Genomic DNA, 27,504 nt, shown 5'->3' with positions numbered 1-27,504 from the left:
ATTATTGTTGAGCATTCTGACTGGAAAACTGTACAGTATGTTCCAGCCATTTCCCTTACCCTATCTCTGGAGTAAGTCTGACTGGACCCAGGCACATCAAGCATTGCTTTTTTAAAGGGAAACCTGTCAGAATTTATTTTAGTTGACTTGCAAGATAGGACGGCATATTTGGAATCCATTTGGGAATGGTGGTCGAATCTACAGATAATCCATAAATGAAGTATTTTCAAAAGGGCCTTTGTCCTAAATACGTTTATAGGCTGTTTTACATTAGCTGAATCCTGTCCTAAAGACATTTATAGGCTGTTTTACATTAGCTGAATCCTGTCCTAAAGACATTTATAGGCTGTTTTACAGTAGCTGAATCCTGTCCTAGAGACATTTATAGGCTGTTTTACATTAGCTGAATCCTGTCCTAAACACAGTCACATTTATAGGCTGTTTTACTTTAGCAGAATCCAGTCCTAAAGACATTTACAGGCTATGCTGTAGATTAGCTGAATCTTGTCCTAAAACATATTTATACGCTGTGTTGTGCATTAGGTGAATCCTGTTCGGAAGTGAAAGAAACGAGGAAGAATAATTCAGATAAGCGGCCCTCTTCGACATGCCCTTCTGACCCAGTTGAAGTCAGAAGTTTACATACACTTAGGTTGGAGTCATACATTTCTTTTTTCAACCACTCCACAAATTTCTTGTTAACAAACTATAGTTTTGGCAAGTCGGTTAGGACATCTACCTTGTGCATGACACAAGTAATTTTCCCAAAAATTGTTTACAGACAGATTATTTCACTGTATCACAATTCCAGCGGGCCAGAAGTTTACATACACTAAGTTGACTGTGCCTTTAAACAGCTTGGAAAATTCCCGAAAATGATGTCATGGCTTTAGAAGCTTCTGATAGGCTAATTGACATAATTTGAGTCAATTGGAGGTGTACCTGTGGAGGTATTTCAAGGCCTACCTTCAAATTCAGTGCCTCTTTGCTTGACATCATGGGAAAATCAAAAGAAATCAGCCAAGACCTCAGCCAAGAATTGTAGACCTCCACAAGTCTGGTTCATCCTTGGAAGCAATTTCCAAACGCCTGAAGGTACCACGTTCATCTGTACAAACAATAGTACGCAAGTATAAACACCATGGGACCACGCAGCCATCATACCGCTCAGGAAGGAGACACGTACTTTGGTGCGAAAAGTGCAAATCAATCCCAGAACAACAGCAAAGGACCTTGTGAAGATGCTGGAGGAAACAGGTACAAAAGTATCTATATCCACAGTAAAACGAGTCCTATATCGACATAACCTGAAAGACCGCTCAGCAAGGAAGAAGCCACTGCTCAAAAACCGCCATAAAAAAGCCAGACTACGGTTTGCAACTGCACATGGGGACAAAGATTGTACTTTTTGGAGAAATGCCCTCTGATCTGATGAAACAAATATAGAACTGTTTGGCCATAATGACCATTGTTATGTTTGGAGGAAAAAGGGGGAGGCTTGTAAGCCGAAGAACTCCATCCCAACCATGAGGCACGGGGGTGGCAGCATCATATTGTGTGGGTGCTTTGCTGCAGGAGGGACTGGTGCACTTCACAAAATATATGGCATCATGAGGATGGAAAATTAAGTGGATATATTGATGCAACATCTCAAGTCATCAGTCAGGAAGTTAAAGCTTGGTCGCAAATGGGTCTTCCAAATGGACAATGACCCCAAACATACTTCCAAAGTTGTGGCAAAATGGCTTAAGGACAACAAAGATAAGGTATTGGAGTGGCTATCACAAAGCCCTGACCTCAATCCTATAGAAAATTTGTGGGCAGAACTGAAAAAGCATGTGCGAGCAAGGAGGCCTACAAACCTGACTCAGTTACACCAGCTCTGTCAGGAGGAATGGGCCAAAATTCACCCAACTTATTGTGGGAAGCTTGTGGAAGGATACCCAAAACATTTGACCCAAGTTAAACAATTTAAAGGCAATGCTACCAAATACTAATTGAGTGTATGTAAACTTCTGACCCACTGGGAATGTGATGAAAGAAATAAAAGCGGAACTAAATCGTTCTCTCTACTATTATTCTGACATTTCACATTTTTTAAATAAAGTGGTGATCCTAACTGACCTAAGACAGGGATTTTTTACTCTGATTAAATGTCAGGAATTGTGAAAAACTGAGTTTAAATGTATTTGGCTAAGGTGTATGTAAACTTCCGACTTCAACTGTACATCAAAATACTGATGATAATCAAATAAAATTGTGTTCTGAAATGAAATGTTGGCCTCTGTTCACTTTAATACATGTACATAAAAAAGCTCAATATTGCAATTCAATACATCTAACAATGACATGGAGGATTTTGTGAAACTGGCATCTCACATATCAAAAACACTGATGATAAAATAAAATTGTGGCCTCTGTGAAATGACATTTTGACATCCTTTAAAATTAAATTTAAAAAACTATATTGCAATACAATAAATCTTGGTTTTAAAGAGTTTACTGTGCAGTTTTTAGAGTCACAGGAAACAGTTTGGGACAATAAACAAACTTGAATCATCACAACTGTAAGACATCTGTATATCAAATGCTTTGTGACAGAAAAGCTCTCTAATGTCCACTACATAAGGTCCCTCTGTTGTACATCCAACTCTATCTGCATTAAAATGTTCATCAAGACATGTTGTTTGTAGGGCAAAAGTATCCAACAGTAACCTCTCATCTTTAACAACAACATGGTGGATTTTCTGAAAAACTGGCATCTCACAATGGACTTTAAGACAAACAACTAAACCTGAACGATGCATATTTCCATGGTGTTTGGCCCATTTAACATTTATAACCGTGGTGTCAATTGGTACCTGAAGAGTCTCAGCCATCTTACAGCCACAGTCCACCACATTTAAAGATAACATTTTACCTGGACCGATCATGACTCTGTTGGTGTCAAATGTCTGCCAACTGTATGCTATTTGACTTTGGTGTTTTTTTGTCAATGTTTTAGTTAAATTTTTGAAGCTTTTTAAAGCTTTTTAATAGTTTTTTAAAGAAATGATGCCTTGCTTCATAGTGCATGCACCAGCTATGCAAAACGGGTCCAATTTGAAGCATACATGTGGGGTAATGGACCATAAAATGATGCTTTGGTAGCAACCTCTTTTTTTGGAAACCATTGCTTGAATAACCTGTGTTGTTCTGCGATTAAGTGTTGTAATACCCTTTGATATCATTGGAGAAAATACAATGTTTACTATCTGAAGCAACAGCAACAGTAAATACCAGTGTAGATCATTTGGGCGTGCATACTGTCCATAAACCACTAAAAGTGGTATAACTTAATGTTACTGTAGCTAGCTAGCTAATTAGCTCTAGCTAGATGATCACATTAGCATCTGACTATGCAAATCGTGCAGTAACAGTAAGCCTACACTACAGTGCTAGCTAGCTGTAATGTTGCTCAACAGTTTTAATTTGCACACAAAGTTAACCAATAACAGTGAACTTACCTGGAATTCTAATTAAGTTAAGAAATGATGAAATTCTGTGGTTCTGTGAATGACTACTGATGTTTGGCGGATCCACGCTCTCGATCTGTCCACTCTTTCCATTCACGAGACACTTGCAAATGGACAATGGTGGCAAACTCTAAATTTAACCAAAATTAGTGGCCGTGGTCATGCTGTTTTACTCCAATAGAATTGTATCTGTATTTTTGCTCTCACTCTAGCGGCCGCTGGTAATAATTACACTCTAAAATGATTTCATTTCACTACTTGAGAGGAAAATAATTTTTACTCCAGAATAAACACAAAATGTTCTACATAGAAAGAAAGGTGCTAAGAGTGTCTTGTGATCTGCCAATTGATATAGACATGACTATATTGAAGTGGCTTGGGGGAAGGAGACTAGTGTGGCCAAATCCATCTCTCAAACAGGACAGCCCCCCCCTCGTTATACCTGCACAGACTGGTTTCTTCAGAAAGGTTTGATTTTAACCATCAGTCCAGTGTCATCGCACACACTTCTGAGGTACATGCACACGCACACACACACACAGACACACGCATGTATGAACACACACACGCACACGCACACACACACACAAGCAATCAGGGACCTTAGATGTTGTCTGATGCACTGCATCTGGAACTGATTGGCTATCTATTTACAGAGCAGCAACCCAGAGAAATCCATTTAATCCAGATGCTTCATGTTTGGCCAACTGTGCTCTGAAGTCATTAAATGTATGCCCTTGATTTTACTGTAAGATACTCAAATAGTCAAAGTAGCCTTTCCTCCACCTCCACATTGCCTCAAACTATTTAAAAAATGTATAATCTAATTTAGGCACTGACATGTAACCGGTGTGAAATAGCTAGCTAGCTAGTTAGTGGTGCGCGCTAGTGGCATTTCAATCAGTGACAAGACTCTCTCTGAGACCTTGAAGTAGTTGTTTCCCTTGCTCTGCAGTGGTCCAAGGTACTAATGTAAAGGCTTTTGTGGAGCGATAGGTAACGATGCTTCGTCTGAGGCAATTGTTGATGTGTTCATAGGATCCCTATTTTCGAGCCCAGGTTGGGGTGAGGAGAGTGACGGAAGCAACACTGTTACACATGCATGAGCAGGGTTGGGTAGGTTACTTTCTAAATGTAATCCGTTACAGTTACTAGTTACCTGTCCAAAATTGTAATCAGTAATGTAACTTTTGGATTACCCAAACTCAGTAATGTAATCTGATTACATTCCGTTACTTTTTGGTTACTTTCCCCTTAAGCGGCATTAGAAGAAGCCAAAAATGTATGTTACCAATTGATCGACATCTATTGCAGGATAAATCAATGTTAAAGTTTACATAGCTGGCCATATATGGATGTTAAATTTTACTTTATGGGTTGGTTATGTAGGCTTCTTCTAACCCATCACTTTCTACTACATATAATAATACGATTCAATTATATTTTTACATTAAAAATCAAAGTCTATCAGAAATCCAGTCATTCCAATAAATGTTATGCCCCTTGATCTTCAAGAATAAGACTTGGAAATATGGAAGTATAGATTAGCCAAATTGTTTCATCTGAGCATGACCCCAAAATGAAAGACTTATTAGCCAGCCCTACTCTGTTGTTTATGATTTTATTGTCATGGAGGACTGATCGGGCTCATTGATTTGAGTTGAAAGATAAATTCTTCGCTCATGGAATTGCATGCTTTGAGCACTACTGGAAAGTGCAATTTACATGGGAAAAATGAATACCATATGCTGCATTTGCTATAGGCCTATTGTTTACCTTTTTGTTGGTGACACTTTGATATCTTGATAATATGCAGATGTTTAAATGGCAAATCCACAGATGAAACAACAACAAAACGGTTGCCCCGCCTCTGTTTTGGTAAAAAGCTAAGGGATGGGCCTGGAGAAATGTAACCACTCTCAGATTAATAGACAGAGCTATGGACACAAGGACTGGTCATCCATGATATCAAAATGATTGATATCAAAATGACTGACCATCCATGATATCCATGTTATGAGGCTATACAGTGTTGGTTTACATTTACAATGTTTACAAACATTGGAGTTAAACAATCTTATATTTTGAGTTCTCATGGAGTGTGACAGTTAAATTAAGCTCACGAGGCATGTATAAGTTATACTCTTCAAGAATAAATGGATATATATACATATACATACAATTTATAAGTCTAAAAATGGATGTAGCAACTACAGATTGTCCCTTTAAGTCTATTAAAGGTGTACAAGGTTGAGCATGTGTCCATTAGGCCTATGGATTTTTTTTGATTAGCATGAATTGGATTGAGCAATAAAAGCCCCACTTTTATTCCATAGGCTTGGATCCGCACTATGCAGCTGTTGCAAGACCAAATTTTTCACCGGCTGTCCACTGGTTTAAAAAAAAAAAGATTGATAGGCAGCTTAAAATTCTTGAATTCAACCATTATTGTGTTCAAATACACATATAGATTTGTGAACAGCCATCCACAACAACCACAATCCATAAGGAGCAAATAGCTAAATGAGAGAGGTGCAGTGTGATTTACATCAATGCACTATATAGATATCAATAATAAGTGATATCTGTATCGCCCTAGACTACACCACTGCTGTCATCTTTACCTCCAAGCATTTATTCAAGTTGGATAACGTTTGGATGCCGACAGCAGTCGCACCATTGGAAGACATAGCTTTGACTGTAGACTACAGAAGCCCATTCCTGCTCTTTTCCCACAATCCATCAAACACATTTGGTGTGCCATCATAGTGGTCTCTGATTTGTGGTCAGACTCGCTCAGGTAGAACAAACTTAAACTCGCTCCTTTTTTCAATGCTGATTTGAATGTCATTGAAAAAACCGAAGTGTTAAAGATTAGGTTTTTTCGCAAAAACATCCTTTCTGAATTTAAAAACAATACTTGAAGTAATCATGTTGTTTTTCAGATGTATCTGTACATGTAATCCTTTACTCCCCAAACCTGAGCATGAGCATGAGTAGTGCAAAATAATCTGTTATCATGTAAGAAAAATGTACAAATGAAGGCTAGGATGTCACAGGATGCTATGTTTAAATTCGATCTAACCACATTTCAGTTGAATCTGTTGTCAACACAACTTGATCTGATAAACAGCAACTTTCTGTGTTCCAACAGTTGATCTGTCCATGTTTGTGTTGAAGGAGATAGACTAGAGAAACGTTCCAACATGGAAGGGACACAGGGCCTCCTGGCCATCTTCACCATAGCTACATGTCTTCTGGTTAACGGAGCACAAAAAACAGGTAAGCATGTTTGTCTATTGACATCTGAATCATTCCAGAATGCAGACCGCAGTCCAGAATGGCATAAACAGAGAAGCATTGAAGAAATACCACACAAATACAAAATTATGACCAACTCTTTGGGGCTTTAGACTGCTGAGCAGTTATAAGAAATGTGTTTTTATAAAAGCACGATAAAAATAATATTTGATTAATAGATTGATTTATTGATTAATTGCTTTCATTGCTCATCCCATGAGCAAAAATCCTTGTGGTTTAGACACTTGTACGGAATTCCATTGGCTGACGACTGTTTTCTTCCCCTCCCAGTCTGCAAGGAAGAGGCCGTGGCCGACATCGTCTTCCTGGTGGACGGTTCATGGAGCATCGGCTCAGAGAACTTCAAACAGATTCGCCAGTTCTTGTACACGCTGGTCAACAGCTTTGACGTGGCCCCCGACCATGTGCGCATCGGGCTGGTCCAGTACAGCAACACGCCGCGCACCGAGTTCCTCCTCAACACCTTCCAGGACAAACAGGACATCCTGCAGTACATTAACAACCTGCGTTATATGGGCGGTGAAACCAACACGGGCCTGGGCCTGGACTTCCTGCTGAACGAGCTCTTTGTTGACCGCGCAGGGAGCCGGGTGAATGAGAACGTGCCCCAGATCGCCGTGGTGATCACTGACGGTGAATCAATGGACAATGTGGGGCTGCATGCCCTTAAGCTGAAGAAGCAGGGCGTCACGCTGTACGCCATCGGGATCAAAGAAGCAGACGAAGATCAGCTGAAGGAGATTGCCACTACACCTCACAACCAGCACGTGTACAGCGTGTCGGACTTTGCTGCGCTGCAGGGGATCTCCCAGAGCCTCATCCAGGTGCTGTGTACTACTGTAGATGAGGCAAAGAGACCAATATCCAAAGTGGTACAAGGTACTATAACAGTGTATTTATTGCTTCCATTTGAAAAATATTCTTTATAAATAAATTACATGATTATTTTCCTTAATCTCCAGAGTGCCTCAACGCCACAGTGGCTGACATTGTGTTCCTTGTGGATGGCTCCACCAGCATCAGCCCAACAAACTTCCAGGAGGTTCGGAAGTTTCTCCACAGCTTCATCGAGGGGCTGGATATCGGAGCGGACAAGGTTCGCGTAGGACTGGCCCAGTTCAGTAATGAGATCCAGAAGCAATTCCATTTGGGGGAACATACGGACCAAAGGGCCCTACTGGAGCAAGTGGACAGGCTTCCACAGCTCGGGGGAGGCACAGCCACCGGCAAAGCCATTACTGTCCTTCGGGAAGAGTTTTTCACCAAGGCCAACGGGAGCCGCGCTGATCAGAGGGTGCCTCAGATTGCTGTGGTGCTCACCGACGGGGAGTCTGCGGACGACGTAGAGCTGCCAGCCAAGGCGCTAAGGAAGCAAGGGGTCATTGTGTTTGCTATTGGAGTTGGGGCAGCCAACATCAACGAGCTGAAGGATATCGCTAACAGGCCCCACAAGCATTTCCTGGTCAACATAGAAAGTTTCCAGGCCCTACAAACACTTTCTCAGGGTCTGCTGCAGACTGTCTGTGTCTCCATGGAGAACCAGAGGATGGGTAAGGGACTTTTATACTTTTATAAGGAAACATACTGTATGTTGTAACAAATTATGAATGTTGAACTTGCAAAGTATGTAATCCAAGTGACTTGCCTTAGTTGTACCATGGGATACCATTCTAAGCAAAAGTATGCAACCTTGAGAGGCAGACATTGGTTACGGCCGCTTGTGCCAACATTAAAGTCAACATTAAAAGGACAATTTCTAAAAATGAAAATAAAATATGACATACATTCACACTGTTGTCATAACAATTATTCTTTATTTTTTCAGCTCTAATCCCAAAGTTCTCTGATATCTTCTTCCTGGTGGACAGCAATATGATGCAGGCAGACTTCCAGCTGGTCAGAACCCTTCTGATGCGACTGGTCAACCAGCTCAACCCGAGCACTAAAACGATGCGTCTGGGTCTGGCCCAGTTTGCTCAGGACACCAAGGTGGAGTTCTTACTGAACACCCACAACACCAAGGAAGAGTACTTGGCAGCTCTCAGGAAATTCAGGCTGCCGCTGCGTCCCAACAGGTCTCGTCACCTGGGCGATGCCCTGGAATACGCCCGTGCACACTTCTTCACTACAGCGTCTGGTGGCCGTAATGAACAAGGCTACCGGCAGTTTCTAGTCACGGTGACAGGGGGGGATTCGAAGGATAACGTGATGAAGGTGGCACGTACTATCAAATCTGAAGGGACAACCATTGTGTCTATCGGGTTGGGTGAATCTACACTTCCAGAGCTAAAGTTAATGGCCACCTCGCCATTCTTTTACCAGACTACACCCATCGCCTCTGTGCTAAAGACTGTCTTTGAGACTGAAGAGGTGGTCACTGTGACTGACGGTAAGGGCATTTGTGGTTTTTTGCTGAATTAAATGAATATCTGATCTCTTGTGAAATAATTGCTCATTATACATAAAGGATAACAGATTGCTGTTGACTAACAATTTCCTCTCTATTGCAGATTGCAGTGAAGCTTCACTGGCTGACATTGTGTTTATAGTTGATGAGTCTTCGAGCAATAGAACTGCAAACTTCCAGCTGGTTCGTGGATTCATCCACAAGATAGTGGACGGCCTAGATATGGACTTCAACAGGGTGAGGGTGGGCATTGTCCTCTATAGCAACAAGGCCATGGCCCAGGTCTACCTCAACTCCTTCCAAGAAAAAACAAATATCCTTCAGTTCATCAAGATCCTGCCCTACCGTCGTGGTCTCACATACACTGGCGAGGCCCTGGAGTATGCCAGGGAGAAGATGTTTATCAAGGAGAGGGGCAGCCGGAAAGAACAGGGGGTGCAGCAGGTGGCGATAGTCATCACCGGAAAGTCCCAGGACAACGTAACTTCTCATGCCGCTGCACTGCGCAGAGCTGGTGTCACTGTCTACGCAGTGGGGATCAAGGATGCTGACGAGAACGAGCTGAGACAGATTGCTTCAGATCCCCCTAACAAGCACGTATTGCATGTGGACAGCTTTGCCAAGCTCAAGACCCTGGAGAAGAGCCTGAAGAAGAGCGTGTGCTACAACATCCTGAAAAAAGCAGTCAAAGACAACGCAAGGACATACACTGCCAAGCAAAGTGAGATCAAAATGACTGTACCAATGCTTCTTGTTGTTTAATTTGTAGAGGAATGTTGATACAGATGTGATGTGGTCTCCGAGATGACACTAGTGCTTTCTTTTCTCTTTTGATTCTAGGCTGTTTGCAGACAGATGAAGCAGACATGTTCTTCCTGATCGACCACTCAGGGAGTATTGAATATCCAGACTTTGCTGACATGAAGACATTTATTAAAGAATTCATACACACATTCCACATCGGACCGCATCATGTCCGCGTGGGTGTGGTAAAGTTCTCTGATACACCAGCTCTTGAGTTTGATTTGACAACCTACCCTGACAAACCTTCAGTGGAGAAAGCAGTGGATGGTATCATACAACTTGGAGGCGGGACATGTACCGGATTAGCGCTGACCTCTATGGGTCCCTACTTTGATCGGGCTAAGGCAACCCGTAGTAACAAAGTTCGCGAGTACCTCATTGTCATCACAGACGGAGGGTCTCAAGACAACGTGAAGGATCAAGCAGCGAAGCTGAGGGCGCAGGGCATCATCATATATGCCATTGGGGTGAATCTAGCTAACGATACACAGCTGCTGGAGATTGCTGGCAGCCAAGAGAAGAAGTTCTTTGTCAACAACTTTGACGCTCTGAAACCAATAAAAAATGACATCATCACAGATATCTGCTCCCCTGATAGTAAGTGCATCTCTATTGTTTTTAAGTGTTACATGTTATTTATTTTCTGATTTCAGTAAAAATATGAAACACCTTGTCTCTTGCCAGGGATTGATTATGAGCACACATTGAGTTATAACAACAGCTAAATTAATATTTGTTCTCTTTTCACAGTTTGCAAGGACACGAAGGGGGAGGTCCTCTTCTTGATCGACAGCTCAGGTAGTATCAACAACCCAGACTTCCAGAAGATGAAGGTCTTCATGCAATCCATCATCAACAAATCTGACATAGGCCTGGATAAAGTGCACGTGGGCATCATACAGTTCAGCACCAGCCAACAGGTGATCTTCCCTCTCAACAAGCATAACGATAAGGAAGGCATGTTGCAGGATTTACAAACGATGCAACAGATAGGCGGGGGCACACTCACCGGCGAAGCCCTGTCCTACACCTCGCAGTTCTTTGACCCACCGAAAGGAGGGCGCACTAACGTGAAGCAGTTCCTGATTGTCGTAACCGATGGTGAGGCGCAGGATGAGGTAACGTCTGCTGCCAAGAAACTTCAAGACAAGGGTGTGATCATCTACGCTATTGGGGTGGTCAATGCCAACAATACACAGTTACTGGAGATCAGTGGCGCACAGGAGAGGGTCTACTCCGAGAGGGACTTTGATGCACTCAAGGCTTTGGATAGCCAACTGGCATTGGCAATCTGTGACCCGGAGAGAGGTGAGTGCCACTTAGTTCATGAAACATTACTTAAAAGCAACAATGAGTTCACATTTCTTAGATTTTGACATTGATATTTTCCTCTATCTCTTCTTCTCTTCCACCAGAGTGTGTGAGGACGGAGATCGCAGACATTATTTTCTTGGTGGACGGCTCCACCAGCATCAGCTCAGATAATTTTGACATAATGAAAAACTTCATGATGTCCGTGGTCAATGAAACCTCTGTTGGGGAGAAGCAGACACGCTATGGTCTGATTGTCTTTTCAGACAACCCCGAGTCTAAATTCACACTCAACGAATACAAATCTAAGAGAGACGTCAATAGTGCCATCACAAAGCTTAGAGAGCCCAGTGGAAACACCAACACTGGCAAGGCACTCAAGTATTCCTTGGGTTATTTTGGTGCACAGTACGGCGGGCGAAAGGCCCTAAATGTTCCCCAGTGGTTGATGGTGATCACAGATGGTGAGGCTACAGACCCCCATAGCCTAGCTGGGCCAGCCAAGGAGCTACGGGACAATGGGATCATAGTATATAGCATCGGAGTGGTTAGAGCAAATAAGACACAGCTCGAGCTCATGGCAGGGGACACGAATAAGGTTTTCTTTGTGGATGACTTCCATAAACTAGACACACTGCACAAAAATATTTCCTTTGAATTCTGCCAAACCAGCAAACCAGGTAAGACAGAATCCAACTGTAAAAACATCTAAGCTGAAAGTATAAAGCCTTGTAGCATAAGCATGTTGAAATTAGATGGTTCAACATGATCTGACGTCTTCTCTTCTCCTCTTAGTCTGTGAAAAAACGCAGGGGGATCTGGTCCTGTTGATTGACAGCTCAGGGAGCATCAGCACCACCGACTTCACTATCATGAAGAAGTTTGCCACAGACCTTGTTTCCAGCTTCAACATTGCAGAGCAGTACTTCCGGGTGGGAGTCGCCCAGTTCAGCCGTGATCCTAAAAAGGAGTTCTTCTTGAATGAGTATTACACAGAAGCAGAGGTGGACAACCAGATAAACAATATGATGCAGATTAGGGACACAACGAACATCGGAAAGGCCCTGGACTACGTCCGTACAGAGTACTTCCAACCAGCTAGAGGGAGCCGTATCAATGCCAAGGTCTCTCAGAACCTGGTTGTGATCACTGACGGACGTTCAGATGATTATGTTGTGCATGCAGCAGAGGAGCTCAAGGCCATGAACATTGAGGTGTTTGCCATCGGTATAGGGAAAGACCACAAACCTGTCGAGCTTGGGCAAATCACTCTCAACCCGGAAAGGGTATTCTCTGTGCAGGACTTTGCCAGCCTGGACAAGATCAAGAAGAAGGTGGTTGATACTATATGCTCCTCCAAGGTACCAGACACGGGTGAGTAAACAGTATGCACGTTTTATTTCCTCTGTCTCTCCTGACTCAATGTAAATCCCTCGTCAAAGAATGCTTGTTAGTGTTTGAAAAACAGGTTATTTTACATTGTCTCTCATATTATCCTTGAGTAAACCTAACACATAAAGCTTTTGGACTTGTTAAAGGGGTTCATTTGGATGATAAGTAATAATGAGTGTGTCTGTGTCCAATAGGCTGCACCATAGACATCGCCATGGGGTTCGATATTACACGCAGGGCCACCGCCCAGGGGCTCTTCGATGGCCAAGCCCAGCTACAGGCCTTCCTGCCACAGATTATCCGCTATGTGTCCAACCTGAAGGGCCTGTGTTGCGTGGCGGGAGATGGTTCCATTGAGACTAACATTGGCTTCCTCGTGGTGGAGCAGAACGGAAAGGTTCTCTACGACTACAACTTCGAGAAGTACGACGAGAAAATTGTGGAGAAGGTTATGGCCCTGCAGACCTCCCAGACAACATACTTCAACTCCTTCCTCCTGCACTCCTTCCGCGATAAGTTCCAGGAATCTAATGCTGGTGTGAAGGTGGGCCCAAACATTAGGTCTGCTGTGTGGTTGATCCCAGACTCCAAAAATTGTCATTTCTTAACATATTTTGTTGGTCATATCACATTGTAATAACAATGCCACAACTACTTTGTCCTTTAGGTGCTGGTGATCTTCTCAGATGGACTCGATGATGACGTGATGAAACTGGAGCAAGAGTCGGAACTTCTCCGCACTAAAGGTTAAAGAACCAGGGGCAACCCACAGAAACAGACAAAAATGAACATTAAAATCGGTTGTACTTTTATCTCTGTCTTCCATGTCACATTTCAGGAAAAGGTATCAACGCCCTGCTTACAGTCGCCTTAGAAGGGGTCCAAAATGCCAACCTTCTTCAGATGGTGGAGTTTGGGCGAGGATTCGGCTACAAGCAGCCGCTCAACATTGGCATGCACAATTTGGGAAACACCCTGTTGACACAAATAGTAAGTCATTTTGTGACAACAGAATCAGAACAACCCTATTAGTTGTATCTCCCTGTGTTGTAGTAATACTGTATGTCACTTAGATTGGCTAAGACTCTTTGGACTGACATGTAAGTCCTTTATGTCTCTATCTACAGTAATTCCATTTCCAGTCATATTCCCAGCTGTAGGGATAGAGAAGTATTTCTGATATGTCTGAGTATTTTGGGTCATACTGTACAATGACAAATGTTTTGTTTAGAAAAGGGGATTATGTGACGTTGTTGAAGAATGTCAGAAATGACAGAAAGGAATTGTGTTCTTGTTTCGGCATGTCAGGATGGAAGTATCAAAACTAGAACTCTGGGGTCATGGGAAATGGGATATAGTACCCCATGAAATAGAGTCGTCACTTGCTAGAAATGTACTTAGCAACAGGAGCCACTGGAGACAAGAAAAACAGAGCAGTGACATTATTGGTTGTTTTTAGATTGGCTTTTGAGATGAGTACCTCCAAAGGTGTCTCCAATTATGAGGGTATGTCAACAATTGGATTTCATAACACATTGTCTCATTCTCTCTCTCTTTCTCTCCCACTCTCTGCTTCTCCCCCTCTTTCTGCCCCCTCTCCCTTTCCCCCTTCAGGACACAGTGGCTGAGAGGGAGTGCTGCAATGTGATGTGTAAGTGCACCGGACATGAGGGTATCCGTGGCAACAGAGGACGCCCAGGCACAAAGGTGAGGCCCTCTGAGCCTTCTTTATAAAATGATACAGTGTTTAAGATGTGACGTGACACAGTAATTGAACACTGTTAAAATACTGTAAAGAAGATGTGGGTCTATGTACTTCCTCAGTCCTCCCTTTGCCAGTTTCAGTTTCCTCATTTGCTCTTCGTTTATCTCCTTACAGAGTCAGACAGGACTGAAAGGACACCCTGGCTTCCCTGGCGAGGAGGGGGGAATTGTAAGTGTGTGTTTTCAGGGAGGGAAGAATAATTCTCAGTGTGGTATTCAGACATCTGACAAATCAAAACACATGAATCGTGGATGGTGGGCAAGGTCTACAAGTCAGTCTAATAACCTGTGACCTTTGACCTTTGACCTTTAAACCAATGACCCTTGTCCTCGCTCTCTGATTTCCCACAGGGCGAAAGAGGTCCACCAGGTCCCACTGGCCCACAGGGACTACAGGGCTGTCCTGGGAGGAGAGGCCTCAAGGTGAGCAGATGGACTACTGACCAACCAAAAATCTATGTTTATAGACCGTCTGGTCTGGAATGTTTCCCATTGGATGTCTTCCCGACATCTGCTTTTAGATCACAGGTTACCATGACCCAGGGGCAGTTACCTGTCCAAAATAATCCCATCTAATCTGACCTCTGAACCATGACACAGAGCAGTTACCTGTCTAAATAATAACATCTAATCTGATCTCTGACTGTTTTTTTACAGGGCTCAAGAGGCTACAGAGGGGACAGGGTAAGTGTATGAAGCTGTTGATACCACATTCACACAGCTAAATGTAGTGTACAGTAGAAACCTTTCTATGTGCAGTATACTAGGTATTTTGTCTTAACCGATGGAAAACCAGGTTCACCATGGTGCTTTATTTTTTTCATTGTGTGGATGTAAACGTCTGCTGTTGTTGAGTGTGTTGTGAATCAGTGTGCACATTACCATGGCAGGGTGATGATGGAGACCTTGGCCTTGATGGGGTTGATGGTGAACAGGGTCTGATTGGAACAGCTGGAGCTGCAGGAGAGAGAGGAAACCCAGGAAGACCAGTAAACACATTTTCTCATATTCTACATATATTTTGCCAATATACTACTCCTATGTCACCAATATACTACTCCTGTCACTAATATACTACTCCTATGTCACCAATATCCTACTCCTATGTCACCAATATCCTACTCCTATGTCACTAATATACTACTCATATGTCACCAATATACTACTTCCATGTCACCAATTTACTACTCCCATGTCACCAATTTACTACTCCTATGTCACCAGTATACTACTCCTATGTCACCAGTATACTACTCCTATGTCACCAGTATACTACTCTTATGTCACTAATTTCATTCTCTTATGTCACCAATATACTACTCCTATGTCTCCAGTATACTACTCCTATGTCACCAGTATACTATTCCTATGTCACTAATTTCATTCTCCTATGTCATTAATATCGTTCTCCTATGTCACCAATACACTACTCCTATGTCACCAATATACTACTCCTATGTCACCAATATACTACTCCTATATCACCAATATACTACTCCTATGTCACCAGTATACTTTTCCTATATCATTTATATCGTTCTCATATGTCACCAATATACTACTCCTACTTCACCAGTATACTACACCTATGTCACTAATTTCATTCTCCTATTTCACCAATATACTACTCCTATGTCACCAGTACACTTTTCCTATATCATTTATATCGTTCTCATATGTCACCAATATACTACTCCTACTTCACCAGTATACTACACCTATGTCACTAATTTCATTCTCCTATGTCACCAATATACTACTCCTATGTCATTAAAATTCTACTGGTATGTCACCAAAATACTACTCCCATGTCGCTAATATCATTCTCCTATGTCCCCAATATCCTATCCTACTTACTCGATTCTCTTCTCTAATGTCTAACCTTTTGATGGTGGGTTCTCTTGCAGGGCAACAGCGGCCTCATAGGAGAGCCAGGAGTGAAGGGGCAGCGTGGACTTAGAGGTGACCCTGTAAGTCACATAAACTATGGACGCCATTTAACAGTGCAAATGATTTACGATGTTTCAGGGACCAGTATCTGCTGGTTTTAGGTTTTCCTTTCAATTAAGATCTAGATAACCAGATGAGGGGAGTTCCTCACTAATTAGTGACCTTAATTCATCAATCAAGTACAAAACAACCTGCAGAGACTCAGAATGAGTTTGGAATGAGTTTTACAGTTGTGGTTTAGACTATAACGAACACAGTGTTTCAATATCTTATTTTCTAACTGTTACTAAAAGTTAGTCTCTGGTCTTTTAGGGAGACTCTGGAGTGGACAGCGTTGTCGCGGGTCCCAAAGGAGGAAGGGGAAACCCAGGACTACCGGTATGTAGCTTGTAGTTGGCCACTGTCAATGTACTGATCTAAGAATCAGAATCGCTTATTCACCAAATTAATTTGCAAGTACCAGATCATTTTGACTGGCTCTTTCTAGTGAGTAAAGCAGGATTATGCACTTTACCATCCTGGAGGGTGACAACACTGCTGTTATTCTCATCCTCTCTCTCCCTCAAACACACTCCTTTTCACACTGACAGGGAGACCCAGGAGAAGAGGGCAGTCGAGCAGAAAGTGGAATCGTCGGAAACCCAGTGAGCGAAGTTTCATTTCTGCTAAGCTGTCCTTGTCCTGTTACACTGATGTTGTCTCACGTTTTTGGTCAATTGTCACGTGATGATTATGTCCTGTGTCCTGCTTTGTAGGGTCCTCAAGGAAGAAGAGGTCTCCCTGGTCTAAATGTACAGTAGGCAGCATTATCAACAAAGCTACTTCATGAATAACAGTCCCTAGGATTACTATCTATATTTACTGTATGTACCCATTAGTATGTTCTTTGTGTTTGTGTGTGTGTGTATGTTTGCCTGTGTGTGTGTGTGTCTAGGGAACACCAGGGGATCCAGGAGATGTAGGCCTCCAAGGAATTCCTGGCCCTTCTGGACCACAGGTAAGTAATATATACCCATTCCCCTCATCCACAACTCCACAGTAATGCTACTACTGATGCACTTCTGTAGCATTTGGAACAGTACCCCCAATAGCACAGATACTGTTGCTGAACATGTTTCTCTCCTGTGTGCATAGGGTATAAGAGGAGACTTGGGCCAGCCCGGACCCAGGGGCCTGCAGGGTTTACCTGGACCTCAGGTCAGTTTTCTTACCGTTCTACTTCCATCCCATCTGACCACATTGAGGATGCCTGATACATAAATCCTACTGTTATGCCATGTTGACATGTAATGATGGCGTATGAATGGCTTTTCCCTCAGGGCACACCTGGAACTATGGGTGGCAAAGGATCAACAGGAAGACGAGGGATGAATGGACAGAAGGTGCGTTGCCTTTGTTAGCAATTTATGTTATTCTTCAATAACACAAACTCCAAAGCAAATCAGGGGGAGAAAAATAGGTTTATTTGAGAAGGATAAATCAAGATGTTATGCTGGGAGGTAGATGTTCAGATGTTCAGTCTCCCCTGTCCTCAGCTTTTCCCCACTGAACAAAGGAACAGGGTGCCATTTATAACCCCTCATCCTAGCCTGGGGTTGACCAATCAGAAGTGCCCTGTCCTCAGCTTTTCCCCACTGAACAAAGGAACAGGATACCATTTATAACCCCTCATCCTAGCCTAGGGTTGACCAATCAGAAGTCCTTGCAGTACAACTTGGCCAATGGCCAAATAACCAGTATCCTGCCCCAGACTGCATGTACAGAACGTAGCAAACGTAGCACACGTCACTCTGAGTTCAGGAGTGACATTCGACAGATTCTAAACAGATGTTGAACTGAAACCCAACTCCTATTTACAATTCCCTATTGACCATTAGGACTTTTAGTACTCTCGTCCTCTCAAACCCTCAAACTCTGCATTGTGTATTTATGTTCAAAATATTCTTATACCTTTGACCTACAGTTATATAATACATTACAATACAAAACATTAGCCATCTTGGTAGGACAATTTGTTACCAGGGCTGCAGAGCAACTGAAACATATTACATATAGACACATAAAAAGTAGACATAAAAAAATGCCTGTAAAATACTGTTTTATAGCCCTTCTTCCAACCCAATACTGTGTGGTTTCCTCACAGGGCCAACCTGGGGACCCCGGAGACAACGGAGCGCTTGGAACACTTGGGCCAAGAGGGATGCCGGTAAGGTGTTGCCTTGTCATTACACACTTTACCTGCATGCACACACACATATGCTGGACACACACTGCAAGACTGTATGTGTTTGTAAGGTCATGTAAGAATGGGATGTGTTTTCTTTAATACAGGGTCTTGATGGCAGTGACGGCCATGGACCTCCCGGACCCCAGGGAATGAAGGTAAGGTACACTTACTCAGTACTCAGATCAACAGCTGCTGTCCATAGACATCATAGTAGTTGATGAGGTTTTCCACTTTGGAAAATATTGTTAATGTACTTAGTAGATTATAAAATAAAATGTCTCTTTTCATCTAGATGAAGGTCGACTGACCGAAAGCTCAGCTACATGAAATAAATGTGCATCTGACTGGAAGTGTTCAGAGACTTTTTCCTGCTTCTCTAGTTTCGTCTTATTCCTCCAGCACCTTCACTAATCAGATCTGGTTGTGTGCTAGATTCTGCCTATTATCTTTTCATTCAAATGAAAGGATTTTAATATACAGTAGATTTGTATTACAGACATGTTTGATGGACACTAATAAATAATTCCTTGTGTTTTGTGTTTACTTTAAAGGGAGAGCCTGGTTTCCATGGTTACCCTGGATTACAGGTCAGTTATTGATATAAAATCTCCCCTTTCAGAATGGATAAGAGAACAAAGCTGGAATCCAATCATGACACATTGCATTCTGAAGCTCACAAAAAGTAAACAATCCCTTTTTTCTGTTTGTCATCTTCAGGGTGAAAGTGGTGATTTTGGAGTCAAAGGAGGTCCAGGCCCCAAAGGAAACCGAGGCAGAGGGGTGAGACTCACACACACTATCGCTAGAAGACCCTAGAGCGCCCTGTTGCACATGCATTGTTGCAATTGTTAAGTCAATACCGCTAAGTTTTTAGTGCCCAGAACGGTCACACTTTATTTGGATAATCCCAGTGTATAAAACATTGACACCTGCTTTTTCCGTGACATAGACTGACCAGGTGAATCCAGGTGAAAGCTATGATCCTGTATTGATGTCACTTGTTAAATCCACTTCAATCAGTGAAAATGAAGGGGAGGAGACAGGTTAAAGAAGGATTTTTAAGCCTCTGGACATGGATTGTGTATGTGTGCCATTCAGAGGGTGAATGGGCAAGACAAAATATGTAATTGCCTTTGGACAGGGTATGGTAGTATGTGCTAGGCGCACCGGTTTGTGTCAAGAACTGCAATGCTGCTGGGTTTTTCAAGCTCAACAGTTTCCTGTGTGTATCAAGAAGGGTCCACTTCCCAAAGGACATCCAGCCTACTTGACACAACTGTGGGAAGCATTGGAGTCAACATGGGCCAGCATCCCTGTGGAACGCTTTGGAGACCTTGTAGTGTCCATGCCCCGACGAATGGAGGCTGTTCTGAGGGCGAAAGGGGGTGCAACTCAATAGTAGCAAGCTGTCCTTAATGTTTTGTACACTCAGTGTAGATGCTCTACAGATGGTCATACTATTAACAAAATATCTGTTGATAAGCAACTGCTTGTTAAGGTTACAGTTGGGCTAGGGTTAGGTTTTGATTTAGGGCTAAGGTTAGGTTTTGATTTAGGGTTAGGTTTTGATTTAGGGTTAGGGTTAGTTTTAGGGTTAGGGTTAGTTTTAGAATAAGGGTAAGGGTTAGTTTTAGAATAAGGGTTAGGGTAAGGGTTAAGGGTTAGTTTTAGAATAAGGGTTAGGGTAAGGGTTAAGGGTTAGTTTTTAGAATAAGGGTAAGGGTAAGGGCTAGTTTTAGAATAAGGGTTAGGGTAAGGGCTAGGGCTAGGGTTAGTGGATAGTTAGTTGATATGTTGTTGACAGTTATTGAACATCTACAAACTATCTTCTTTGGACTAAAGTGTCACCCTCCAGAACTGTATATACTCACACATAGACACTATTTGATTCAAGCATAGAGATTCTAACACCACTGCTTATATTCTCAGGTGTTGTACTTCAAACCTTGTGATTTTCGCTTGGGCCACAGGTACTAATATGTGTTGACATGTATAAAATCTTCTGTTAAAATGGCCATATGTTACGATGTGATTGAACCAGGGGAACTCGGGCAGATCGGGTGAGTCAGGAGATCCCGGATCCATTGGACCACTGGGACACACTGTTAGTATATCATTTGCGTTTTTGGATCTATAAAAGGAACTTTACGAATCCCATGTATTAGTTATTTTATTATTCTTATTTGTTTCAAGTGAATAATAATAGTAGTTGTAGTTTTGGTTGTTTTTACAGTAGAAGTATTGGTAAGATATTCACTGTTTACATGTGGATTTATGACTAATTCTCTATTTCTATCTAGGGCTCTAGAGGCAGACCAGGAGAGAGAGCCATGTCTGTATGTGTATTCTGTCTGATCTTTGTTCCAATTTCACTCTAAAACATTTTCTATAGAGAATCTTGAGAGCTATTTAACATGTTATTTTACTTGTCTCCCTAGGAATGCCAGCTGACCACCTATATCCGTGATAACTGTGGTAAGCTCTTGGTATTCCTACTCTATATTTTTTGTAAGAAAAATATCCACTGTGTTAATTGCTTTATTGCTGGTAAGGTCATGTTTTCATAAGCAAAGATGAATTCATTCCTAATTTTGTCTCTAAACTATGATATTTTTCTCCCCCAAACAGCATGCTCTCAAGGTATGTCTCCATTAACCCTTCATCGTCCAAATAAATGTATGTACTTGACTGTAGATTCTGGTGTAATCAAACCAGAACTCTTGGCAAAGTGATGTTATGAATGGTTGTCATTAAAAATACCATTGCCCCCCTCACCCCCTCTCTCTGTCCGTCTCTCCCTCCCTCTCCCCTTCTCTCTCTCTGTACCTCTCTCCCTCTCCCCTTCTCTCTCTCTGTACCTCTCTCCCTCTCCCCTTCTCTCTCTCTGTCCGTCTCTCCCTCTCCCCTTCTCTCTCTCTGTACCTCTCTCCCTCTCCCCTTCTCTCTCTCTGTACCTCTCTCCCTCTCCCCTTCTCTCTCTCTGTACCTCTCTCCCTCTCCCCTTCTCTCTCTCTGTCCGTCTCACCCTTCCTCTCCCCTTCTCTCTCTCTGTCCGTCTGTCCCTTCCTCTCCCCTTCTCTCTCTCTCTGTCCGTCTGTCCCTTCCTCTCCCCTTCTCTCTCTCTGTACCTCTTTCCATCCCTCTCACTCTATCCCCCAGGCCAGGCAGCGTGCCCAGCCTACCCCACAGAGCTGGTCTTTGCTCTGGATATGTCACAGGATGTGGAGCCTGCCACGTTCGAGAGGATGCGCTCCGCTCTCCTCTCCATATTGGACGACGTTGCCATCGCCGAGAGCAACTGCCCGACGGGTGCACGTGTTGCCGTGGTATCCTATAGTGCCGACACCAAGTACCTGATCCGATTCCAGGACTACCAACGCAAGCAGGAGTTGTTGGAGGCCATCCAAAACATTGCACTGGAACGAACGTCCAACCAGCGCCATCTTGGGGAGGCCATGCGCTTTGTGGGGCGCCACGTCTTCAAGCGAACCCGTAAAGCGTTGACGATGAGGAAGGTGGCAGTGTTCTTCACCAACGGGCCCTCTGTGGACAGCGCTGCCATCGTCACGGCCGCAATGGAGTTCAAGGCCCTGAACATCGCTCCTGCTGTCATCGCCATGAGGAACTCCCCCGATGTTCAACGGGCTTTTGAGGTACAATTACAAACAGATGCTTTCTGGGAAGGGATAGTGAACGGGGCAGCGGAAAGGCTGGTGAACTGAAATGCAGCCCGTGTGTGTTTTTGTTTTGTTGTGGCGCAGGCTGATGACACGGGCAGCTTCATCCTTGTTCGGCTGGTGGATAGGTCACAGGACCAAAATGCTGTGCTGACAAGAATCAAAAATTGCGTCATCTGCTACGGTAAGCACACAGGGACAAAATAAAATGTAGTCTTATTTAGTATCAATGTATGTCTTGTTTTTATGGTTAATTCTGCTGTAGAACCAATATTTTTTATATTTTTTTCTACTACTACTACTACTACTACTACTGATGCAGCTACTGTACTCCTCCTCCTACTACTACTACTACTACTACTACTACTACTACTACTACACTACTAATACTACTACTACTACTACTACTAATACACTACTAATGATGCTACTCTACTACTACTACTACTACACTACTAATGATGCTACTGTACTACTACTACTACTACTACTACTACTACACTACTAATGATGCTACTGTACTACTACTACTACTACTACTACTACTACACTACTACTGATGCTACTGTACTACTACTACTACTACTACTACTGATGCTACTGTACTACTACTACTACTACTACTACTACTACTACTACACTACTACTACTACTGATGCTACTGTAATACTACAGTACTACTATTACTATTACTGATACTACTGTACAACTACTACTGATGCTACTGTACTACTACTACTGATTCTACTGTACTACTACTACTGATGCTACTGTACTACTACTGATGCTATTGTACTACTACTACTACTACTACTGATGCTACTGTACTACTACAGTACTATTATTACTATTACTACTGATGCTACCGTACTACTACAGTACTATTATTACTATTACTACTGATGCTACTGTACTACTACTGTACTACTACTGCTACTGATGCTACTGTACTACTACTGCTACTGTACTACTACAGTACTATTACTGATACTACTGTACAACTACTACTGATGCTATTGTACTACTACTACTACTACTGATGCTACTGTACTACTACTACTACTACTGATGCTACTGCACTACTAATACTATTACTACTACTACTACTACAGTACTACTGATGCTACTGTACTACTACTGCTACTGATGCTACTGTACTACTGCTACTGTACTACTACTACTGATGCTACTGTACTACTACACAACTACTACTGCTACTGATGCTACTGTACTACTATACTACTACTGTACTACTACACTACTACTGTACTACTACTACTACACAACTACTACTGATGCTACTGTACTACTAATATCTCTAAGCTCTGGTTCTGTGTGTCCATCAGACCACTGTAAACCAGCCCAGGAGTGTGATTTTACTGACGCTCAGCGGCCCCTGGTGGTGGATATGGACCTGACCCTGGTGGTGGACGGTTCAAGGGAGATCCGGGCCGACCAGTACGCTGGCATCCAGGAGCTTCTGGGCTCGGTGGTGAAGCAGGTAGCCTGGAGCCCCAAACCCAGCGTGGCTGACGGCCGGGCCAGGGTGGCCCTTCTCCAGACCAGTGGTTCTCTGCTCCCCCAGACTTCCCAGGCCGTCAAGGTAGAGTTTGACCTGCAGAAGTACCACAACCACATTGGTCTACAGACACACCTGAGGAGCATGCAGCAGCAGGGAGGAGTGTCGTCTCTGGGGCAGACCCTGGAGTACGCTCTGAGCAAGGTGTTCCTCAAGGCCACCAGGCCCAGGAAGAGTAGAGTGGTGCTGGCTGTGGTGGGGGCCAAGACAGCCCACTGGGACCAGGCCAAGCTGGCCTCCATTTCCCAGAAGGCCAAGTGTCAGGGCGTTTCCCTGTTTGTGATCGCGGTGGGCGACCATTACAACAGCACCCAGGTGGAGGAGTTGGCGAGCACGCCGTCAGGGCAGCACCTGCTCCATCTGTGGCACGTGAAGGAGTGGGAGAGAGGCTATGCACAGCGCTTCTTCAGAGCCTTCCTCAGGGTCCTCAGCAGTAAGGAACACTAACATGTCTCTTGAGGGAGAGATAATTATGCCAGAACAAATCATACATGTTAACATTTGTATTTGTCAGTGCTACTGTGTGTCCTAACTCTCTCACTCCTCGCTGACTATTTCAGAGGGAATGAACAGCTACCCTCCTGCCAATCTCAAACTCAAGTGTGAGCTGATGCTGGGACAGGAACACGGACAAGGACAGGCAGAGTGGGAGGAGTGGAAGGAGGAAGAGGAGGAGTACACAGATGAGGAGGAGTTCCTGGAGCACACTGGTGTATTTCCGACTCAGATAGCTCTTGACCAGGTTGACACTATACATGCCTTCTCCAGGGGAGATGGAGCCATTTCACCCCCCCGGCCACAGCCAAACTCTAATGGTAATCAGTAACCCCACATTTATAACAGAACTTCTATTTCTCTCTCTCCCTCACGTGTCCCCTCGTATCCCACTGCATGAGTAGTCTCAGTTTGCACCCACATACTGCATGTCTTCCTTCCCCGTTTACAAACCTGCTTGTTCTGCCTTCAGCCCACTGTAAGTTGATGTCGACAGTGGCACCAACTGCGGGGACTATGGCTTGCGATGGCACTTTAACAAAACGCTCTGTGCATGCTCGCCTTTTTGGTACAGCGGTTGCGACGCTAACGCCAACCGTTTTAGCACGGAAAACGAATGCTTTGAGACGTGTGGCACTTCCAGTAAGTCCCCCAGCCCTCTACTGCTACCACCTCTACTGAACATCATGGTCAGAGATGTAGAGCTCTGTTAGCCAAAACCTGAATTACAACCACTGTTGTGATGTTTGTCAAATGCTGAATCACATAATGCATGCTGCATCAGAAGAGAGCACTATTTGTTCTATTAGCATTCTGAAATCATGAGGCTTTCAGTCGAGAGAATTCTAATGAGCTGAACCCCTAACATTAGTGACTGTAATATACCTTGTTTAAGCAGTATGGCAATTACAGGATTGAAATGACAAAAGTTGTGATGCCATTTTTGTCAGTTGTCATGTTGTTTCATGTTGTCGTGTCAGCTGCGAGGTCATCATTCACAGCACTACGCCATAGATTTTCTTCTAATGTTATGTGTTCACAGATCACACAACCCTCCTGAGGACAGAGGAAAGTACAGTTCTTAACCAGGGTAAGGACCACATCTCTCTCTAATTTTGGATGCAATAATACATGTGAAAAGACAGCAGGCTCGGGTCTGTACAATAGTGTAAAAGGCATGAGTCTCAACCTTTGGCTTTGTCCTCTCCCCTCTCTCTTTCCTCTCCCCTCTTTTGTTTTCTCCTGAATCCTATCCCCTTTTTTCTATCTCCCATTTCTCTCCTTTGCCCCGTTACCTCTCCCTCCTCTTCCCCAGATGCATGTTTCTTCAAACAGGACAAGGGAGGTTGTGAGAACTACACTCTGAAGTGGTACTTTGACACGACACAGAGCGAGTGCTCCCGTTTCTGGTATGGCGGCTGTGGCGGCAACGGTAACCGCTTCGAGACGCAGGAGATTTGCGAAGGCCTCTGTCTGAGGAGGAACTCCACACATCTAAAACCCTGATTAGAGTGAATTGAAGAAGATCACGCCAGAAAACCAGCCAAACAAATGTCTCATTCAAGGTGTGAACATCAAAAACAGCACTGTCTGTGTAAATAACTCTAGACCTTATCTTTAGCATCTCCTTTTGGGTAAAAATGGAAATTACTGTAACAGAAGTATGAATATTTCTCTATTTTATTCAAGTCTGTTCAAGCAGACCTAAGTAACGGATCTGACTCTCATGCAGTCATGCAACAAACATACATAAGGGCACTGATGCTTTTGTGAGAATGACTTTAAAGCAATGAAATAACCTGTATTGTCTCTTGTGGCTATTTTCCATCCCAGATCAACAGCTCCCAAACCAACTCAAGCACCAGGCTTGAGCACTGTTTACTTCTGGAGCTTGGATTTTAACCGTAGATGTAAATTCAGGCTGTATGTCATCCGCTCAGTGTTTGTAAATAGGATTTGTTGCTGTTTCCTCTAACTTGACCATTTGGTGCTGTGTTGAAAATAAAACTGCACAAATTCCTTAGCGGTCAGTTTATTTGTGATGCTCTTATGACCTTATTCTACTGATATAGATTCTGAACGGATCCTGGGCCGGATTAAGAAATCATAACAATAGCCCAGGCCAATGAAGAGACACACAGATATGTACAATATTAGAAAGAAATACATTTGTATGTATACATACATTGAGTTACTAAATACAATTTCCAGTGGAACACTGACTCACCTAATGATGAAGATGAAGCCAAGGGCTACTCACGGTGATGGCCGATGCACTCGTCGTCGTGGCGATAGCCTATCTCAAGATGAGCTACTTTTTAAAACAGTGCTGCTGTTCACAAAAATGGGAGTTTATAATGTATTTATATTGGTTTTACAGGCTGATTAGTCTTCTTTCAGGTGGATGCATTTGCTTTCCAAACTGTACGTTTTTCCCACGATATTATCTTTTAATCTGCAAAAGGCAAACCTACAGCAGCAACCTACCATAGAAAAAGAATCCATAGATGGCTATTCCCATTCAAATCAGGACTGGCAGCCATTGCTAGTACCCATGAGTTTAACAGTCAAATTGCCAGTGTAAGAGATTCCAAAATTATTTTATGGATTATATGTCTATGGCCACAACAAAACAAGCTGTAACCTATATTTGGTGCATATGCTGCCCAAATTGTGCCCTTCCGACTGTAGGCATACCAGTAGCTGCCCAAAGTGTGCCCTTCTGACTGTAGGCATACCAGTAGCTGCCCAAAGTGTGCCCTTCTGACTGTAGGCATACCAGTAGCTGCCCAAAGTGTGCCCTTCTGACTGTAGGCATACCAGTAGCTGCCCAAATAAAGGAAACACTTGAGTAAATGAGGGATACAAAGTATATGTTATCGTGTGGGATGCATTTTCCTGGCATGGTTTAGGTCCACTTCTAGAATCTATGCCAAGGCGCATTGAAGCTGTTCTGGCAGCTCGTGGTGGCCTAACACCCCTATAAAACATTTCACGTTGGTGTGGGCTCCCGTGCTGGATAATTTAAAAAAAATTGTTTTGCCTCTTGGGCCCAGCCCGAC

At 43.3% G+C, this 27,504-nt stretch overlaps 1 protein-coding gene across 1 annotated transcript in view; it reads left to right on the top strand.

The window, feature by feature from the left end:
- Positions 1–26,465, top strand: part of LOC120031451 (collagen alpha-6(VI) chain-like) — a 32,744-nt gene extending 6,279 nt beyond the window's left edge. Inside the window, exons 2-39 of the mRNA XM_038977216.1 lie at positions 6,670–6,797; positions 7,107–7,715; positions 7,799–8,386; positions 8,662–9,225; positions 9,347–9,964; positions 10,084–10,644; positions 10,798–11,355; positions 11,463–12,038; positions 12,154–12,732; positions 12,945–13,294; positions 13,418–13,496; positions 13,589–13,740; positions 14,365–14,457; positions 14,630–14,683; positions 14,866–14,937; positions 15,172–15,198; positions 15,405–15,503; positions 16,422–16,484; positions 16,777–16,842; positions 17,055–17,108; positions 17,220–17,255; positions 17,399–17,461; positions 17,599–17,661; positions 17,784–17,846; positions 18,608–18,670; positions 18,796–18,846; positions 19,243–19,278; positions 19,409–19,471; positions 20,733–20,795; positions 20,992–21,027; positions 21,130–21,166; positions 21,320–21,331; positions 21,851–22,344; positions 22,453–22,552; positions 23,715–24,380; positions 24,508–24,762; positions 25,485–25,532; positions 25,758–26,465. Of these exons, the coding sequence (XP_038833144.1) occupies positions 6,722–6,797; positions 7,107–7,715; positions 7,799–8,386; positions 8,662–9,225; positions 9,347–9,964; positions 10,084–10,644; positions 10,798–11,355; positions 11,463–12,038; positions 12,154–12,732; positions 12,945–13,294; positions 13,418–13,496; positions 13,589–13,740; positions 14,365–14,457; positions 14,630–14,683; positions 14,866–14,937; positions 15,172–15,198; positions 15,405–15,503; positions 16,422–16,484; positions 16,777–16,842; positions 17,055–17,108; positions 17,220–17,255; positions 17,399–17,461; positions 17,599–17,661; positions 17,784–17,846; positions 18,608–18,670; positions 18,796–18,846; positions 19,243–19,278; positions 19,409–19,471; positions 20,733–20,795; positions 20,992–21,027; positions 21,130–21,166; positions 21,320–21,331; positions 21,851–22,344; positions 22,453–22,552; positions 23,715–24,380; positions 24,508–24,762; positions 25,485–25,532; positions 25,758–25,948 (8,178 nt within the window). The 5' untranslated portion in view covers positions 6,670–6,721 and the 3' untranslated portion in view covers positions 25,949–26,465. The remainder of the gene's footprint in view (positions 1–6,669; positions 6,798–7,106; positions 7,716–7,798; positions 8,387–8,661; positions 9,226–9,346; positions 9,965–10,083; positions 10,645–10,797; positions 11,356–11,462; positions 12,039–12,153; positions 12,733–12,944; positions 13,295–13,417; positions 13,497–13,588; positions 13,741–14,364; positions 14,458–14,629; positions 14,684–14,865; positions 14,938–15,171; positions 15,199–15,404; positions 15,504–16,421; positions 16,485–16,776; positions 16,843–17,054; positions 17,109–17,219; positions 17,256–17,398; positions 17,462–17,598; positions 17,662–17,783; positions 17,847–18,607; positions 18,671–18,795; positions 18,847–19,242; positions 19,279–19,408; positions 19,472–20,732; positions 20,796–20,991; positions 21,028–21,129; positions 21,167–21,319; positions 21,332–21,850; positions 22,345–22,452; positions 22,553–23,714; positions 24,381–24,507; positions 24,763–25,484; positions 25,533–25,757) is intronic.
- The last annotated feature ends 1,039 nt before the right edge of the window (positions 26,466–27,504 follow it).

Source organism: Salvelinus namaycush, chromosome 37 (genome assembly GCF_016432855.1).
Source record: "Salvelinus namaycush isolate Seneca chromosome 37, SaNama_1.0, whole genome shotgun sequence".
Classification (NCBI taxonomy): Eukaryota; Metazoa; Chordata; class Actinopteri; order Salmoniformes; family Salmonidae; genus Salvelinus; species Salvelinus namaycush.
This window is presented reverse-complemented; position numbering and strand designations above follow the sequence as displayed.